This window comes from Aspergillus uvarum (genome assembly GCF_003184745.1).
Source record: "Aspergillus uvarum CBS 121591 unplaced genomic scaffold BO82scaffold_86, whole genome shotgun sequence".
Lineage (NCBI taxonomy): Eukaryota > Fungi > Ascomycota > Eurotiomycetes > Eurotiales > Aspergillaceae > Aspergillus > Aspergillus uvarum.
Genome location: NW_020291383.1, coordinates 88,313 through 107,608, shown reverse-complemented (window position 1 = coordinate 107,608; position 19,296 = coordinate 88,313). Strand labels below are relative to the sequence as shown.

General features: G+C 50.3%; 5 protein-coding genes across 5 annotated transcripts; all 5 read left to right on the top strand.

The window, feature by feature from the left end:
* Nucleotides 1-2,159: 2,159 nt before the first annotated feature.
* Nucleotides 2,160-2,450, top strand: BO82DRAFT_245515 (C3HC4 finger protein; the record flags this gene model as incomplete). The annotated part of the gene is made up of 1 exon (XM_025630823.1): nucleotides 2,160-2,450. A coding segment is annotated over one exon (291 nt), but the record flags the coding sequence as incomplete, so codon positions are not given.
* Nucleotides 2,451-8,603: 6,153 nt separating this feature from the next.
* Nucleotides 8,604-11,442, top strand: BO82DRAFT_207422 (uncharacterized protein). Its single transcript, XM_025630665.1, has 5 exons — nucleotides 8,604-8,832; nucleotides 8,907-9,014; nucleotides 9,109-9,599; nucleotides 9,651-11,131; nucleotides 11,182-11,442. Exons 2-5 carry the CDS (start codon nucleotides 8,935-8,937, stop codon nucleotides 11,317-11,319), a joined length of 2,190 nt encoding a protein of 729 aa, XP_025486589.1. The 5' UTR covers nucleotides 8,604-8,832; nucleotides 8,907-8,934; the 3' UTR covers nucleotides 11,320-11,442.
* Nucleotides 11,443-12,062: 620 nt separating this feature from the next.
* BO82DRAFT_359200 (dolichyl-phosphate beta-glucosyltransferase) lies at nucleotides 12,063-13,954 on the top strand. The gene is made up of 3 exons (XM_025636509.1): nucleotides 12,063-12,492; nucleotides 12,592-13,389; nucleotides 13,469-13,954. The coding sequence occupies exons 1-3, from the start codon at nucleotides 12,376-12,378 to the stop codon at nucleotides 13,811-13,813; spliced, it is 1,260 nt and encodes a 419-aa protein (XP_025486588.1). The 5' UTR covers nucleotides 12,063-12,375; the 3' UTR covers nucleotides 13,814-13,954.
* Nucleotides 13,955-15,047: 1,093 nt separating this feature from the next.
* On the top strand, nucleotides 15,048-15,734 carry BO82DRAFT_378865 (uncharacterized protein; the record flags this gene model as incomplete). The annotated part of the gene is made up of 1 exon (XM_025637658.1): nucleotides 15,048-15,734. One exon carries the CDS (start codon nucleotides 15,048-15,050, stop codon nucleotides 15,732-15,734), a length of 687 nt encoding a protein of 228 aa, XP_025486587.1.
* Nucleotides 15,735-17,876: 2,142 nt separating this feature from the next.
* Nucleotides 17,877-19,151, top strand: BO82DRAFT_296424 (uncharacterized protein; the record flags this gene model as incomplete). The annotated part of the gene is made up of 2 exons (XM_025631903.1): nucleotides 17,877-18,247; nucleotides 18,302-19,151. The coding sequence occupies 2 exons, from the start codon at nucleotides 17,877-17,879 to the stop codon at nucleotides 19,149-19,151; spliced, it is 1,221 nt and encodes a 406-aa protein (XP_025486586.1).
* Nucleotides 19,152-19,296: the final 145 nt, after the last annotated feature.

Genomic DNA, 19,296 nt, shown 5'->3' with positions numbered 1-19,296 from the left:
TTATGTTGTTCTCTCTACTTTGAGACGACGCGGCGCTGTGTGCTTCTTTAGTTGAGGCCGTGTTAGCCCGGTTGAGCTGAGCCCGCATCCAAGATCGTCCAAAGTTAATAGCCTGACTGTGTGCCAGAACACCTGACCTGGGCTCGGAATCTATCCAGGTTTTGCTGGATCACGCTGTGGTTCTTGTTTTTGCCTCTGCCTCGCCTCGAGGACCCCTGCTCTCTCCAGAGCCCGACTGGTGTTCATTCAAGCGAGACAATGAGAGGGAGTTTGCAAAGGCCTTAGTAGGCGAAACGAGTCTTCTGCGATTCCGCGAAATCTGGAATGGTACTTCCTCGAGTACCCGGCAAACAGAACTACCACAAGTGTCCGTGCTGCCTCTTTGAGCTTGAATATCCATCGAGCACAAGACCTGTAGGTCTTTGTTGAAAGATCAAAGTAGTGAATAGGAGAAAAGATCACGTGAATACGGCCTCCATCGACTCACACTGCCCATGCCACATCGCCGGCTTGACTTGCAATCAATTAATTGTGAATGATGGTTGCTCTACTTCGTCATATTTTCGGACCGAGCTGCACTGATCACTATGACGATGGTCATCTTGATCTGAACCGATCCGTTTCCCGTTTTCTGGGTCGTTATTCTTGATAGAAACCGCAACACGGCAGTGAATATCAAGTTCTGCTAGACATCGAGAACCAGGGCATGAGATCGGCTCGGCTTCTACATTTTTTGACGTGTGAACGTGCTAGAGCCCCTCTCGCTACCCACCGTGAACATTGGCCAGGGAAGTTGTTAATATTCTTCTCCAGTGAAGTCAACAATTCTGGCATCTGAAAGTAGCTTTTCTCTTAGTCTCCATTTTCTTCTTAGAACCTCACTTCTACTGACTCAGCCTGCTTCCTGTCACTCTCTGTTCTTCCTACCTTATTTGAACATACAAATACCTGCAATTTCATTTAGATCTTCTTTTGGGCCTCGTCTGGCTTCTGGAGTGTGTATACCGCGTTTGACTTAGACCATCCCCTCCTCAGCCCGAGTGTTGTTTGCTTTACTGTGATCTTCGACAACAAATAACCTACGCGTTAGCACGATAGCACAGTGTCGATCGACGATGGAAAGCTCGCCCCCTTCAATCGCAGAACCATGTAACATCATGGGCACATGGGCCAGTTACGCCACTTCTCCCACTGACTCGCATTCGAACACTCAGGCCTCTGCGGCCCCGAATAGACAGCGAGATTTCCACAATCCTTCCATCGATTCGAATGATGGCGACACAACAATGTCTGGCTATGCCCAGGCCCATGGTCACGAAGTCAACAGTGGGGCCGGAAGCTACATGTCTCAAGAGACCCCAGTACATCAGCCTCCTCTAGACTACGCACGGGCTCGCTTGCCACCACGAAGACGGCGGGTATACAATCAACTTTCAGTACAGCAGGAAAGAGTATTTCTCAACCAGGCGCTTGACGGTACCCAAGCCACATATTATGCTCCCGCAACTGCTATGGTCCAGCCATCAAACCGAATGGGTACTCAAATGAACGGTCTTCAAGCAGGAGGCGTAATGGCATTGTACAATTCGAACCCAACTTCATTAGAGCCTAGGACAAGCCACCAGGGACCTGTCGCGCAGCCTAACTATCCGTCCTTGGGATCTAGAACTCTGCCGCAGACCCAAGGGGTTGTGTCGAATGGATCCATGCATGGACTAGGCCAGCCGCAACTGCAACAGCAGCAGACTATTGCTCGCATGCCATTCCCAGTATCTGTCTCATTGCCCAGGGATAGTATGCAATCCTCGGCTGTCCCAATAACGGTACCAACATGGACACCCCAGTATGCGGCAGCTGTGCGGCCACTGCAGCTGCAGCCGCAGCAGCAACAGCAGCAACAACAACGGCACGATGAATGGCCACCATGGGAGCCTTCGCCAAGGCCTGTTGCAGCTCTTCCTACACGAACACCTCAACTGACGGCTTACGGCAGAGTACCGACAGGAATGGTGAATGGAACAGTAACGATGCACCCTCCACCCAATCCTCAGGCCCGGGTGCGGCGTTCTCAGTTGATGCATATGATGCAGCAACCGCCAAATCCAGCTGATGCCCGCGCTATGCAGGAATATGCCCACAGCTTGAGCCGGAACCAACGCCTGCGTCAACCCCAGGGAGCCAGTACCAACCCTCCTTTGCATCCGGTGAAGAGTCTGGACAACCAGAACAACGGCCGCCCGGACCCGAAGGAGTCGGAAGAGCTGACCGTCAACCTGGAGTGCAAAGTCTGCTTCACGCAATTGGTCGACACCGTCTTGATGCCATGTGGCCACGCGGTGCTCTGCCGGTGGTGTGCAGACACCCATATGCCGAGCTGTCGGAATGACCCGACTCGTCTGGAGGGGAATCCGAGCTGTCCGATTTGCCGTGGGCCGGTGAGACACAAGGTCAGTCAGATAGCCGCTACAAGAAAACAGGGGACACTTTCTTGTGGTTCCTTCCCAAGACAAGCTTGGCTAATGTGATATCCAGGGCCGCATTTACTTTTCGTGATTGTTGTGGTGGTAGAGTCGCTGCCTTGTTTTTTTGTTTCTTATTGCTGCATTTGGACAACGGCGTTCGGTATCGATGAAAGAATGAGATGTCATGTCGCTGCACCAAGACCAGATATTAGAGAGTCATGAGGTAGGTGAAGAAAATACAGTACAGGACTTGACAAACAGATTCTACAGTGTCATTGCTTTGGGGAGCTCACTTTTGTCGCTATTTTCTGGAGACACCAAGAAATAAAACATGAAAATTGAATCATCCCGGATTCATTTCAGAAATTATTTCAGTCTGCCCACAGAGACCTGAAGTTGAAGTCATGATAGATAGCTCCACCAACCCTATCCCTCAAACCAGCGAAAGCTGTGATGCAACACGCACATGCATACCATACCATAGAACCCCCCAGAAAGGAAAGTCAGTCATCAGTCTATAGTCCACCACAGTGGAATGGAAAGATATCCCCGAGGTCACGTTACGAACATCTGCAGCCACCGCATGGTAGTACTTACCAAAAACTAGAAGTAGTAGTCCAGCGGCGTGGCAGCCACCATACCATACACCAAACTGTATAACCTGAAAATAGAAAGAGCCCCAAGAAAGCAGAGACCGGGGCCACCCAAACACCGGATCGAAGGAAGCTTGCCTTGTTCTCCCCCTGGCTTCTGTTACCCCCCCTTGTTCCACAATCCGTGGATCCTGATCCGCCTTCTATACACCGTAATCTGCCAAACCCCTACCATTATTTTCTCCCCGATTGTCTTCCCGATGATCTCCCCGAGCCCGCTCCTGTCAACTTGCCCCGTCCGTCCGTCGGGGCCGCCTATCTTGATTACTGAGAAGGGAAGTTTAAGAAGAAAGACGAAAAAAAAAAATCTCTCGTTCGATTCGATCCGATCGAGAGCCGTTCATTGGCAGATCTGAGGAATGCTGGGGCTTGATTCTGTCATCGGAGATCTCTCGATTCAACCCTCGGACCCGATCTTGTCGACTACTGGTGATTATGTGTTCGGTCTTCAAGACTTTCTACGAGCAAGGCGGTTTATCTGTCGCTGCTTGTCACTCTTACATGTGTTCCATTGTCCGCTCTCTTGTGATATACCTGTCGTTGAAGGACGGTCCAGACCCTGGGACATGACTCGCCGGTGGTCCTGCTGCTGCTGTTGGTGTGTTCACCGCTGGCTTTCTCCTTCCGAGGCCTGTCGAATTCGCTCGTAGAGGTCCCTTTTCTTCTTGTATGTATTGGGTAGGAGGAATGCATCAAGTTTCAATTGAATCCGCGCGAGTCCCCACTTGGATTCTGGGTCAATCTTCAGAGTTGTCCCCAGTTCTTGCTTGTCTGGGACAAACATGGCTACTTAGCCGGGGCTAATTGATCTGTCTTGTCTGCCTGTCAGTGCAATTAATCCAGTCGGTCAGCCACAATCAGCAATAGACGGACAGGATGAAGATCGCGGATTGGTTTCTCTATCCTGTTTCGATTTTGGCTTTTTTCTTGTTCCCCCCGTCGGATTTCCTGGAATTCCTCTCTCTTTGATCTGATCGATACCCACTTGCCGTTGTTCCCCGCTCACACTGTTCCTGGATCTCTCCCCTGGGGCTCTTGGTCTATGTTTTCCCGGCCGGCTAAGTGGCAGGTCTAGTGCGCGCCTTGCTGGCAAAGGTTATACTCGGTGGTGGTCAATTGCCTTTGTGGCCATGTTTCGCGTCATCCTACTCTATGCTTGAGTCAGTTGCGAAGTTCTGTCCGGAACAGTACATCCTAAACCACACTTAAACAAGACCAGTCCCTGGGAAGGTTTCGAGCTGTAGCCACGCGACGAGGAAGCTGCGAATATCTCCGAGTCGGTCCCGAGGAGGTGGCACAGGCAGTAGATCCCAGTCTGGCGGAAAAAGTCTATGATACTCTCTTTCGCGCAGGTATCCTGGTTTCTCGATCTTCCGTCCTTGATTGATTGATGTGTTCCCACTTGCTTGGTGCCTGGAAAATGGAGTCCGGAACATCGCTGCTGACCGGTTTCGGAGGCATGTAGCAACCCATTGAGGCAGGATCAATGAACACACAGTTTGTAGCACGTAGCTTTAGCGAGGAGCTATGCAAAAGACCAAATACTTGAATGTGCCGTGTAGATGACTTGGAGTGTAGTTGACTGATCCCTCGGAATTGAGTTCCAGATCGCCGATAAGAGAAAGTCCATTTTCCGTGGCATGAATGACCGAAGCTTGTAGCGAGAAGAAGGTCTACTGGGTGGGGGCCTATCAAGTCGATCAAACTGACGTGCCATATGCATTGGGGGGGGGCTCTTGAACCAATAGCCGGTGTTAGGTTGGCACGAAGTACCTGCTGGCTGTGGCTGTTTTGGCGACGGATGAGATCCCACGAATAAAATTGCCTGGGAACACTCGGGTTTTAGTAACGATGCTGGTGCTAGTGCAGTTGTCTTTGGTGGGCGATCTGACACTGCAGGGTCGCTTTGCATATATTGTGCTCCGCATCGAAGAAGGTGATGTGGGGGTTCGAGGATTGAAGTAGAGGTGTAGGGAGGGACGAGAGAAGAGTAAGTTGCCGCACTTGAGAAGATGTATAGCAACGGTAATTGGTAAGTTTTTTCTCATTTGTCCGAACTCGAGCTCTTTCGTCCATGGCCATGCGTTGTCAATCGACGTGGCTTGCATCGTTGACACTAGGGGGTAAAAGGCCAGGTCAGGGGCATCATCGGTTGTATTTCTGAGAAAGAGGGGCTGATCGCCTTTCCCCTGGTTTGAGTGTCATATACGGAGCTTCGTGAGGAAAAAGAACCGATTGAAGCTCTTTCCTTCATTATGGTTGGTGGTTTTTGAAGTCGATGAACAATCTAAATTACTCGATAATGCGCGAAGAAAGCATGCGCCAAGGAGCGGCAATGCACATGGCCGGGTATGGGTCGGTCGCATTGGTTTAAGGCAACCACCAGACTCTTTGCTTGAGTGGCTCGTCAAGGAGCGAGGGTCTAGTTACGTGGGAGCAATCAATTAGCGCTGTTACCATAGGTCATTAGGTGAGTTGATCACCCTTGGAGAGAAAACTAGTGGTTCATGTGCTAGGATTGTTGGGAGAAACGAGATACTAGGTGATACCATGCAGACAAATATGGACTAAACGGCGTGAACGTGGTAACTCAGTTGCTGAAGGTGTCCCGAGACTAGTGATTCTTCAGAGGATAGTCTCAAGAATTGTCTCGGTATAAAGTAGTAGTCAACAATGAGTGCATTGCGAGAACATAGCGGTATATCCGTCTGCCTCGGTTCGGTGGGGTGTACGACAGTAGTCACCTACTGTGTACTGCATGCAGATCAGACCTTCTGCTGAGTGAAAATATAGATCGAATTCTGTGCGTGCCATCAAAAGACACCAGTATGTTCTAGTGATGGGGCCAGGCCAGCTTTCGACAACAGTTCGCTCGGCAAGAACGAAGCATGTATGCAATACACACTGTAGAGTCCATCCGATAGGAGGATACTTGTAGAGAAAGAGCTAAGGTAATCTTGATCATGTTACGTAATTCGAGGACGAAGTAACTTATGACTTAAACGATGAGTATCACATAGTATACGTATTCAAAGTCTCTTGCAGTATGTAAATGCATGTTTGTGTATGTTTATGTTCAGTACGGTAATTGGAAGCTCGGATCTTAATACTCTTTTAAAAATGTACGTAACTTGATGTACGGAGTTTAGTACAAATGTAAATACTATCAGATATCTCTTTTCGATGTTAATGCCTTTTGCTTCCGGCGCTGGCCCAATGTCAATCAGGCAGATAACTTTAGGTGATAATCGCGCACTGACAAGCCGAGGCTATAGTATGCCTAACTATAGTCAGGCATTTGGATTTTCAGATAGGATCTCGTGTCTGACACCTACATTATACGAGCTGGTGGGACCACGAATAACCCAAAGATTAGGGTTGATACGCTCAGACTAAACTGAGTGCAGATGGCAAATGTGTTTCCAAGCTCCCATAAAAATGACTGATATCCAAAACTATTCATAGCTAGTAGGTTCCACCATTGAATACGATTGTTTTTTCGTGAGTGGTCGGTGACTTAGACAGCAAGTGCTCACTAGGGCACCACCAGCCTTATTGGAACAACCTTGGTAATCAGACCCTGGAATCCAAAGGCAGCAGCTTCCATCATCGATGCTGAACGTGGCGCGCTGATCATGGTCAAATCCCCCCTCACGCGTTACTTGCCCAGACAGAGGCAGTGTAACCGACAATGTTCATGGTGGTACGGCGTACCTTCTAGGATGCTAGTAGCCTTCATTTATACAGTCTCGCTGGTACTGACCGACCTGGAATCTCGTTGAATGCCAGGATTTTGCACGCATGGGCAACCCCGACGTGACTACCTCGCAAAGATTGCTGTCAATGTCTATCAATAGACCGAATAAGCGGTGTCCATGCAAGGGTAAACCCGATTATTTGGGATGAAGGGAATACCCTCCCCCGAGGAAAAGGTCCAGAAAACGGCTATTGCGGCTCCGCCGGGTGAAAAGTCCTGCTAAGTAACAGGAAACGAAGAAGCCTGTTCATCATCAGCAAAGTGAGTAGGATCGTTGCAGAGGCCAGAGAGCACCGTCCAAGATTTGCGTACGTGAGACCTTCAGATCGACAATGATTCATGAGAATATCGCGGGGAAATTGATCGAGGCCAGGATTCAGCCGTCAAACTATCAGCTTGTCAATGAATGGGATGTCATAGCGATGAGCAGCCTGGCCAGGGAATGTGGATTAGTGGTGAAGTATCAACGATTTCGCGTGGAAAGTTGTTCGAGAAAGCCCATAATGCACCCTATGACGCAAGGGTAGAGCCATCATCATTCCTGGAATTAAGCTTGTCAGTCAAGTGGCAGCGATGAGGACTTTGATTGATGTCGGCAGCCTGCGGCATGCAAGGGAGGGTGGGAGGATGGCCCAACCCAAACAGTCGGGTTCGGCATCAAGGTCGCAGAACCCACCTGCATGAGCTCCTCGGTATTGATACGCCATGTAGGGAGACTTTTTGATAGAGATGTCTCAAATCACGCCCTTAGTAAATGACAAAACTTTTGAGCGGAGTCAAGAATTATTGAGGCATGGGGCAGTAATGCATTAGATTCTTGGTTGGATAATTAAATTGAAGAATTAAAGATATGCTTGACAAGGCGACCTGGCCGTTAACAACTTTCCTAATCTAGGCATAAGCAAGCAGGTGTCGGGAACTTAGAGCTTGAAGAATGGTGAGCCTCGACGCCACCAAAATATGACAGTGTACACTTTTTTCCTCCTTTTCGGTTGCTCTTTTTCTGATTTGATTTTATTCGTGTCATTGCCATTTTGTGAGGCTGGCGATGGACGGTGAGGAAGAAACGATCAGCCAGACGCGAATGAGATCGAAAGGAGATTGACGAGATTTGTTCGGATTGGCGAGAAGCTTCAAGGTTGATGAGTAAGTGTTCCTAAGTTATGAAGGAGAAGACAAGGCAACCAGGCAGCCAGACAACGGCGACGGCAGTGGTTTGTTTCCCGTCAGTCAGGAATACCAGAACACTACCATCCTTACCGCTGTAAATTACTACCCCTAGGACTAGGTACTGCGTATTTACCACTCAGCCTCGCCTTCTCCCCTAGTCGGTTTGACTCGTGCTCTATTCTGTCTGTCTGATCGTGGACAGCCACCACTTCCAATGATTTCCTTGCCTTCCGTCTCGGCACTTACTAGGTACTTACCTTACCTTACCTACTTTCTTTTTTTACTTACCATCTTTAACACTTAACTACAGTACGGAGTACAGTACTTCCATTGCTTAATCTACTCCGTTACACTCTCATTCTAAATCTTTCACCCACCACATCTCCCCACTTCACAAACTTAACTTACTCATACTTACTTTAGCCTCTGTCGCCTTTTGGGACATATCCATTCTCTGATAGTGTGCTGTATACTGTACACTCACTCCCATTCCCCAGCATCCTCCTGTCGTTTTGTTCCAGCTGAGCTGCCAGTGTTCGTGCGCGCCTTCCTCGGTGATTCGGTTTGTTCGCACAGGCGTCCCCCCTCTCCCCCCAGGCAGAGATGAGGTTAGTTGCCTAAAGAAACCTAAACCACTTCCTTGTCTTCGTTCTTATAAATAGTATTTCCCACTGTTCCCTGCTATTCCCAACTGTCCCACCCTCTGTTAAGCTTTATTTTGACACTGCCATTGCCTACCATTTGCCTGACCTTATTCCATGGTTGGCGATCTTTCCACTGTATCTATCTCGTGCGTATTACCCAGTCTTCCGTCTTAATTCCCAGTCATCAGTTGATACCGACAGGGGACTAATTCATGATCAGATGACGTTTTATCCAAGCTGCCAATACAATGAACGTTGGAACTGATGGCCAGGAACATCGGTCACGTCCGCGTCGAGGCTCAGCCGAAGGCGCCGCTAAGTCCTTAATGTGAATAAATCTTGCTCTCTCTAACCTGTCCTAGCTTCCGTGTTTTTGATGGGTGAGCACTGAGCTTTGAGCAAGCTTCTAACCTCATATGTAGAAAATCATTTCCACCGCCGCCTTCGGGTGACGTCTCTCCAGCTGATTCATCGGCTACAAACCCCGCTATTCACTCGGCCAGTGCCTGTTTCTCGCATCTTGGAAGCGCCAGTGAGCATTCTTTCAAATCCACTCTGTCGACCGCGCCAGAGAATCGCCTTGACCAGCAATGGGAGGAAGACTGGGGTCGAGAGGTTTCGTCGACTCGCCCATCAAATCTAGAAGCCATCGAAAACCAAAGAAACGATGAAAAGCATGATCTCGGCGATGACCACGATATGCCTTTGCAGCATCGGTCAGAGATGTTCCAACTTAGTCCGACACCATCCGATGACGGCCTACCTCTATTTCGGAGCGCCAGCCCGGATCTAGGGGCCGCATCGCCCCATCAATCAGGCGTGGGCTCGGAGGTTGTCAACTATGGCCGAGAGTCCGCGAGACAGTTGAGCGAGGAGCAAAGACTGCCAGAGGTTGGCACTGCAACAACCGAAGGTACAGCATCACTTGGGATTACTTTCCAGCTAAACGTTGACTTGCCAACAGAAGAGATGATAATCAATGACATCCAAATGATTTATGCCGGTCTTGACATGTGCGAGAAAGTAGCCATTAGATATGACGAGCAGTTTTCCACAATGGACACTGTGGCCTCGCAGGATCAACTTGAGAAGCTTACCCAAGTGCATTTGACGCTAGTGAGTGAGCAGCATGACTTCTTCAGGGCCTGTTCAGATCCGGCTGCAGGGCCTAGTGTGAAAAGCCTGCCTGATGCATATATGATGCCAACTCGCCTGTGGCGCTACGGGATTCATGACTACTTGGAAATGATGCGTCACCAACTCCCTGAGTCCCTCGAGTATATGCTGGGCTTTATACAAGACGTTTATAAAACGATGGCCTCTATGGTATCAGAATTTCCTGCATATGAAGAGACCTGGTTGGAGTGCTTGGGGGATCTTTCGAGGTACCGAATGGCCGCGGAAACCACGGACACAGAGGACCGTAGGCTGTGGGCTCGCATTGCAATGACTTGGTACAATCGAGCAGCCGATCGAAACCCAGACATGGGCAAATTCCAACACCATCTTGGGGTCATGGCTCGACATGATGTCGCACAGAGGCTCTTCTACTACACAAAATCTCTACTTGTCCAGCAGCCTTTTCTGGGCACAAGGACGAGTATTCTCGACATATTAAATCCCTTTCTTAGAAACTCAACGGCAATGCGCCGTATCCCACCAGTTGGCCCATTCATCGCTGCCCACGCATTTCTTTTTACCGGAGACTTTGGCGACAGACTTTACCATTCCGTCAATATTTTCTTGTCGCATCTGGATCAATACGTGACTCACCTCAACGAGAAATTCATCCTGCAAGGATTCTTCATATCAGCCAGTAATATCGCCGCGATCATGGGATACGGGCACGAAGATGCACTTCTACCACATGAGTTCGATGTATCGACTGGGTTACAGTCCGCAGATCCCAAAGACTCTTCTACAACGGCAGCTCTTCGCTGGACTTCACCTGATGATCTCGACACGGTGCAGGCAGACTTGCTCGCCTATAAAAATTCGCCAAACATGGCACCGACACTGTTCTACGGCTCTTATATGGCGTATCGGACTATGTCAGTGCTTCTTGATCGACTTGGTGACCAAAACATATACGCAGCATGCCATGTCTATCTTGCATTTTTGTGGTGTCTTGCATTGACCCCTACGGGAATGAAGCATGTGGAGGCTGTCGTACCGTGGAGAAAAATCTCAAGTTTTCTCAATTCTTTGTTTCGCAGCTACATCAAACCGGGTATCGCCGAAAAGCCGGAGTTCCCAGTTTCCGAGGAAACGACATGGGTGGCCGAGGACTACCTTATTAGAGGACACTGCTGGAGCGAACGCTTGTACCCTCCATCGTTTTTCGATGGTGCGCCTTCTGTAGACGATATGAGGAATGACGAACTGCCGTCTCGTTGCATCACGAGGATGTATAGGTGTATATGGCTGGGCGTGAGGCTCTCCACGGTATGCTCTCAATGCGCCCGGGCTCATAGTGATATACTGATAGAAGACAGTTCAATCGCTGGATAACATACGATGCCGCTTCTCACAAATTCTCCACGACTCGATTTGCTTTGGATCTAGAAACGATTGCCGAGAGAAACGATCCATTTGCCAGTCGAAAAAGCTTACAGCGGCAAGCCACGCAGTGAGCGAAGGTATCCATGCCCTGGACAGATCACATACACGGAAGGTCACAGGCCGGGACTTTTGCCCTATTAGATCGTCCCAATGACAGAGGACAAATCAGACAGGGAAGCTTTCGAGCTAGCATTCTGAAACATTATATATACACAGTTCGGGAATGGGACTCATGCAACTCTCAACCCATGTCATGGCCTATAAAGCATTGTGCTGCCATCAGAGGTTGAGGATAGCGATCCAATGAGTCACACAACTATTGTACCATCGAACAAAGTAAATGGTCTGGAGAGAGAACTGCACCGCCATGCAGGAAGTGGGTTGTTCCAACTCTTGATGATCCATTGTCGTTACAGAAAGAGACTCGCACATGCTTCTGACTTGATGTCAACCGCATACATGGCCTGATATCGCAAATAGTCACTTGTATCCATAGCATCGATAAGAGCAATGAGACCTGAATTGGACTGAAGTCCGAACCTGACATTCCTCGAATCTGAAGTCGAGCTTAGATAGCCTCAGTAGGCGTAGTTTTTATGTTTGAAAAAAAGGATGTCGCGATCGATAGTAGGTAGAAACAACAGGGGAAAGTCCCCACTTGGGTGACGACTGAGGCCGCGCAAAAAGGACAAGTAAGGCGCGTTGGCCGTCTGTCTCGGCTCGGCGGGAGGAGCGGAGTTAACTTAACTAGTGGACTCCGTACCATACTTACTTGCCTGAGAGTATCCCGTACTCCGTAATTAAACCCGCGTTAGCTGCCTGCCTGCTCGGATCAACCACGTTGCCTCCACTTCCTTCCCCCTCAATTATCAATAATAGTAGGATGGCTATCTCCCTCACTTTGGGATCGCTTCCCTCTCCCTCTTGATTGTTGTTTCCTATCCTCATCACCCTTTACCAATCCACTTTCTCCAGACATTTTCCGTGTCGCATGGCTGGCCAGGATCGGATTGTCCCTGTTCTTATCCCTTTGAGCACTTGAGCTCGCGCCTTCAGGCTTCCGCGGCGACTGCTCCAACCCATCGCTTCTTCGACTCTCCCCGTTCGACTTGCTGTTGGACTGCACCATGGCTCTAGAGGCGTGGTCCGACATCTGCGTTCAATGCGTTGAGCTTCTGGTCAATGTTCCAGTCTCCGTATTACTCGTCACCTTCGCCGCAACCTTGACTGGTTTCCTTGTGCTGGTATGTTTACACCTGGTCTAAAACCAATCCCTTGGTGCACTCCGCTCTTTGTCGCCAGTCATCTCGGGCCATGGCTGACTGCTTTTCTTCATAAAATAGGTCTACGTTACCCTCTATGCAGTCGCACCTGTACCACGGAAGCCTTACCCCGAAGAGAAACAATATCGCACGCTCACTAAAGATGGAGCGATCACGGAACCTCAAGCCTTACCTTGTTGGCAAGATGCGTTGGACGCCAAGAGGCGTCCCAATCGGATCCTTGACAACCCTTCCGTGGAGGAACCCGAGCTGTTCCTTTCTCTCGTCGTGCCCGCATACAACGAAGAAGATCGTCTCGGGGGTATGCTGGAAGAGGCTGTAAATTACCTGGAACGGATGTATGGGACGGTGACCGGCGCCATTCCAAATGGCGTGGATGCTGATGCAGCGCAGAAGGCCCTCCGTCAGCGCAAGTTAGCGAACGGACATGCCAATGGCAGTGCGACATCTCACCCTGTGCACGACAACAAGGGCTGGGAGATCATCATCGTCTCAGATGGGTCCAAGGATAAGACGGAAGAGACGGCGTTCACGTTTGCCCGGGACCATCAGCTCTCGCTGCACCCGAAGGGCTATTCGGGTCCTTGGACCCCGGGGACGAAAGAGGGTGTCCACATCCCTCCGGGGACGATTCGGGTGGTGACGCTCACTGAGAACCGAGGAAAGGGCGGTGCGGTGACTCATGGTATGAGACATGTCCGCGGGCAGTATGTGGTGTTTGCCGATGCCGATGGAGCCAGTAAGTTTGAGGATCTGGGCAAGCTTGTCGCTGCCTGTCAAGGGGTCGAGGACTCCCTAGGCCGTGGTGTGGCCGTGGGATCTCGCGCCCATATGGTTGGAAGTGAGGCGGTGGTCAAGGTAAGCTTTATCGTGTCGCCCATGCACGACTCCATTTACGAGACTCGCGGGGAGAGCTCCTGCTAATCGGCGATGATAGCGGTCCAAATTGCGCAATTTCCTCATGCATTCGTTCCACTTGATCCTCTGGCTGTTGACTCCATCCAAGACCGCCACTATCAAGGATACCCAGTGCGGCTTCAAACTGTTTACTCGGGCATCGTTGCCATATATTATCCCGTACATGCATTCCGAAGGATGGATCTTCGATGTGGAAATGCTCATGCTGGCGGAGTTTGCTGGCATTCCAGTGGCTGAAGTGCCGGTGGGCTGGCGGGAGGTCATGGGCAGTAAATTGAATGTGGTGCGCGATAGTGTCGGGATGGCCTGGGGATTGGCCGTTTTGCGGGCCGCGTGGTTACTCGGTATCTACCAGCGCACCTGATACTTCACCCTATGTATGCATTTGGCCTACTGTGGACAAGGGGCACGGCATGGTACTGTAATAAAGCTTTGATTAATTGGATTGTGTCCTGGAACTGGTAATTGATTATCTTTAGAACGCTGTCTTTTTCAAGGCAGGTGCATGGGCGTTTAGAGCGCGGTGTGTTCCTCATCCGTGACGGCATCGGTGGCAAATTCAGGACCGGCAAGTTGGATGAACGGTCCCCGAGCCCCAAACGCGGGGGGAAGAACATATTAGATATTGCATCACCGGCGGGTCGAGCATGGCTGAGAGACTGCGGGTGTTCTGACGGATTAGTAGGGCTCGTAGTACTCTATGTATGAGTTCTGTATTGAGTAGGCTGGTCTGAGGGGCCACGCCGTTGAGACTACTCTAAGCAGTAACTGGCACAATTTCGATTCACTCCTTCATAGTCTTTGTCTCTCTCTTTTCTCATCGGCTGGCACGGGTAATCCCGAGAGCCTCGACCTGTCGATAAACTTTTCGAATAAACTTCTGGGTCGAAGAAAAAAAAAATTTCTAAGTAAGAAAAGAAGAAAGAAAAAAAAAAAAATCGATCGGTGGTGGTCCGGTCCGAGTCTCGTCATAATTTTTTTTTCTTTGCTCTACTTTACCCCCCTTTTGCCGTCTTTCTGCATTTTATTCGAATGATGCCGATGTGAGGTGATGTCTTAGAAAAGCAACAAAGCCCAAAGCCCCAAAGCCCAAAAAAGAGGGGGGTGGTCTGATATTCATCCGTCTTTGCTTTTTTGGCCCCGTTTCTAGCTCTCGTTTTCTACTGCTGACCCGGGATTGCGTCCTTATACATCCATTCGCGTTATCAGACGGCACTTGGCATGATCTGATCGATTCCTCAGTTCATCCAGTGGTGATCCGGTACCTGTCTGCTGGCTTCGACGACGCCTTGCCTGACGTGGATCGTCTCGAGTCTGGTCTTTATAGCCGATGCTACTGACATAGATCGGATATACAGTCCCAGATATATAAAGCAAACATTGGACGGCTGAGGCAGTACCATGAGCCGGTCTGATCTACTAATTGAAACTAGTTCATTCTTCACATAAGGATTGACTTACTAAACCCCGCGACTATATCTAACTACTACTATCTGATTATCGTCATTTCTTCATCACTCTGATTCAACACAATGGGGGTACCGCAGCATACCGACCGACCGCCGGTGACTACTGCGTCTCCGAAGAAGTCGGCAAGCATGTCGTCCCATCTTCTCAAACTGCCCCTCGAGCTTCGTCTCATGATCTATGAATATGCGCTGGACGTCCCAAACGACTACATGGACCGGCCGATGATCGTGATCAACGATCGCGGCAATGTGTTCACCGCGCGCGGACGGTATCGAGCTCTCTCCATGTGCCCCAGCTGGGTGGGCGAGAACGGTCGAGTCCGAAGTCTCCTGTCCGTGAACCGGCAGATCCACGACGAGGTCGAGGACTATGTGTATTCGCACAATACCCTCTTCTTCCTCAATTCCTTCAACCTAGACCGCATGGCCGCCTTCCTGGACACCCTCAGTGCCACGGCGCGGGACCGCATCCGCAGCGTCGGCTTCGAGATCTTCTTCTTCGTCCATTCCCAGACCGGGGTGCCCAAGCGCACGCTGAAGGAGTATGAGCGAGCGGCGCGCATGTTGCGCGACAAGCTGCCGCACTGGGAGAGCACCCTGTTCTATCTGGATCCGCGGTTCTATTACCCGTCCGCCTCGGTGGGGGGGCTGCAGTCGTCGGCGCGAGGCATCTGGTCTCTAGCCACGATGTTCGGCGCCCTGGGCAAGGATCTCCATTTTTTCCCCTTACCGTCCATGCACCGATATGTTATGGACGATGCAAAGAAGCTGCTTCAGGATCGGACGCGGGCGTCGCCTCAAAAGCTCGTTTTTTAGAGGGATCGGGACCGGGGATCGATGGATGCTGGCCTTGTCGTCCTCGGTGGCCTGTTAGTCCTCGTGTTCTCGAAGCAGGAAAACAGACATATTCCTCATATCAACCTTCTGGTTCGCGATCGCCATTTATCATACCATGTACCCTTTTTTTTCTTCTCATTCTTCTCATTCTTGGTGGACATAAGCTTGGAGTTCTTTTTTTTTTTTTCTCTTTTCCCGCTTGGTGTGTATCCGACTGGCATTGTTCTATACTCCAGGTTACCTGTGGGGACTATCATCTGCAGGATGACGTTGAGGACCGACTGAAACCGAGGGATTTACTCTACCTAAACCAAAGGGTAAACTTCTTGAGTTTTGGTGATTCCCCACTCATAATATAAAACAGTATTATGAGTGTCCGCATGGTCGCCAACGGCGGGAGTTCTGTTGCGATTGTTTTGGCTGGTTGCGCCCACTGGAAGGGAGTTTGGGTCAGCATAAGGGCGGTCATTCAAGGAGTTCTGTGGGCATTTTCGGGGCGCGATCTCTGCACATATTTGTATATGTATATTATATAGACTTTGCTTTTTGTATTTGAGAATCATGGTCATCATTCTGCGCACCAGTCGAGGTGCAAATAACCGCGACTATCCATTCCGCGAGAAATCCCATTTGTTTTTTTACCGCCCCGCGCGGGTTCGATCTATAACTCACTGCGATCACATACTCATGCAATCGGTTACATACATAGCATCGAATACTACGTTATCGGGTGGACATGCCAAATGATGAAGGATAATCCACATGAATAGATCATGAAACCATGAAATCATCTGGCCTTGAGTCAGGAATGAGCAAGCTTATTTTTGTTTTCTTGATTATTATTTTTCTCTCTTTCCCAGTCGAGAATGACTGCGGTGAATCCTGGAGGAGGGGGGGGGGGGGAAAGGAAAAAAAAGCAGACTATAACGTCATTGACCCCTCGTGATCGACTCATTGTGTCTTCTGGTGTTGTTTTCTTCTATTGTCTGGATTGTAAGTGTATGTCATTTCAAGAATCACCTTCTTACCTTAATAAGTGATTGTTTCCGGCTCCTCTTCTTCTTGTTCTTGTTGCTCCTGTTCTTGGTGGATGTCGACAACTGCTGTTGGGAAGCTAACTATTCCACTGCCTGTTCCTGCCTGGTCAGTTTTCTCCCCGTTCAAATCTGGTACGTGTTGTTGTACTCCAGCTGTACTACAAGCAGAGTAACTTGACTCTTATTGTTTCTTCCCCCGCATTTAGTGCTTAGTGATGGTGGTGGTCGAAGATCTTCTTGGTCGCATCCTCCTCATCAGGCTCTGATCTTTTCTTATTCTTCTACTCTCTCCCCCTCACCCCTCCTCATTCACATTCTCTCTTCTACTCTCTCTCCCCCTTCGTCTTCTTCATTTGGTCGGATTGCAGTCTGACATTGTCGCTCATTCAACCACCATACTTTTAGGCTGTGATCACCCATCCATCCCCACTTTTCCCCATCGCATAACTCCAGTCAAGCGCAACGTCCACTTGGCCGTCCTCGTGTGGTCGCCTCTATCTACCACCGCCGTTTTCGTCCACACGAAACACCTCCTCTCCCTCCTCGCCCACCTTCTCTACAGTTTGCCTCGCAGCTTCGAGTTGTGTTTCAGGCACCGTCCAAACACTATCAATCAGGGGTTCAATCAAACGCCCATTGACCGCTGCAGACAACTAGCTTTGACCCCCCACCCTCCCCCCCTCTCCCCCACTCACCGAGTTCCTCTTATTCGCCACTTTGCTAAAGTGATCCGTTGTCGTGGTTCCCTGGCTCTTACTTGTCATCGCGAAGCGGTGTCGCTGCATCCGTGCATTATCACAAGTTGTTTGGCTGTCGCCTCGAGCAGCCAACGGACTTTTTTCTTTTCTACCAGACGAGCTAGTTAAGGCACTGATTTACTGACTGACTGACGGCCTTATTGTCCGCTTCATTCCAATTGTTGCCTCGTTTCTAGTGCGCCCTACTTTGCCCCTCATCTCTCCCCTCCACCCATCCCTTTATGAGGGCGCGATCATCCCTCGACGAACCTAGCAAAGTACTCCCCTTCCTCCCTTTGGAGTGTCTCAAAAAACCCGATCTTTTTGAGTTACCCGCAACCAATACAATGAAGTCAGCAACTGCAATCAAGTCCCCCAATGGCCATGGGAGTGTTTACAAGGAAGTGCGCTTCTCTCCTACTCCTACCCCCGTCCGTCGCACGCAATCGGTGCCAAATGCGCACCCTGACTTGTATACCCATGGTGCCGCCGGCGTCACCTACTCGAGCCTGAGTGCCAGTTATCTCGACCAAGCGCGATCACTACTGGACCGTCAACGAATCAGTTTCGAAAATGAAAAGAAGTTGTTCAATGAGGAACGGCAACTGTGGGAAAAAGAGCGGGCGTTGTTGAAGTCGAAGATATCTGAACTAGAAGCCCTGCTAAGAGGGCGAGGATCCACCGCATCGGCGACCGTGCTGCCGCCCGGCGCTTTTGCGTCGAGTTCCTTCTCCGCTATCAATGCCCCGTACGGTCGCTCCCACTCAGTAAGTTTTGCCGACCAATTTCACGCAAGTGCGCAGGTGTGGGAGGGATCTAGCCCTGGGAGCCGGCCCACCAGGGTATTTCCTGACGCGGAGACGACGGACATCCACACTTTATCGTCGATCCCGGAGCAAGGAGCCAAATATGTCTCTGCGCCATCTTTGGACGCAGCTCTTTCTCCCAAATCGCATGCAGTAGACCTCTCTACGGGCGCCAGTGTTCCTGTACCGATTGAGAAGCTGGACAGCAAGCTAGACGGAATTACCCTCAAATCATCTGCCCTGCCCCCTGAAGTGGTTGCCCGCGTGATCACACCACCATCACCGTCGTCGCTCGAAACCTCCCCGACCTCCTCAACCCGCCCCCCGAATGAGCACCGCAACAGTTTGAAACTGCGATTATCCGAGCTCGGTCCCCCGGAATTCAACCTGACCAGGAACGCCGGTCATACTCCCATGGCCAAGATCGATCGCGATATTGACACGGAGCAACCGTCGCCTCAGGAGGTACAAGATGAGGCCAGCCCCCTTGCTCCGGCAGTGCTTCGGCAACCTGCAGAACAGTCCGATTCGTACTTTGCAGATTTGCCGGAAGACCCAGCTCTGAAGGGGCCGCTCTCCTTGTTGAACGAGGAGGAACACGACAGTAGCTTTCTGAAGGAGCTTGATCAGAGGCTTCTGGACCAGGTCAAGCAGGTCCTTGGCCACCACCGCAGGAGTTCTCGGGAGGAGAGGGAAGATGGGGAAGATGAGGCTGAGCCTCGCAGCCAGGGTGAGACCGAAGAGCCTGAATTGCGGTTCAAGAAGACCACCAATTTTGGCACGGCTTTTGGAATCTCGGACTGCGGAAAAGTGTAAGGCTATTTTGCTGGTGCATGAATTTGTCCCAGTATATGCTTGGAGCCATTCGCCCTCTGTGGTGTCTATGGGTGAATTTGGCTTCTTAATTGGATACCACGACTGATGACTCTTGAATGATGCTGAACCTTTTCTTTTTGCATAT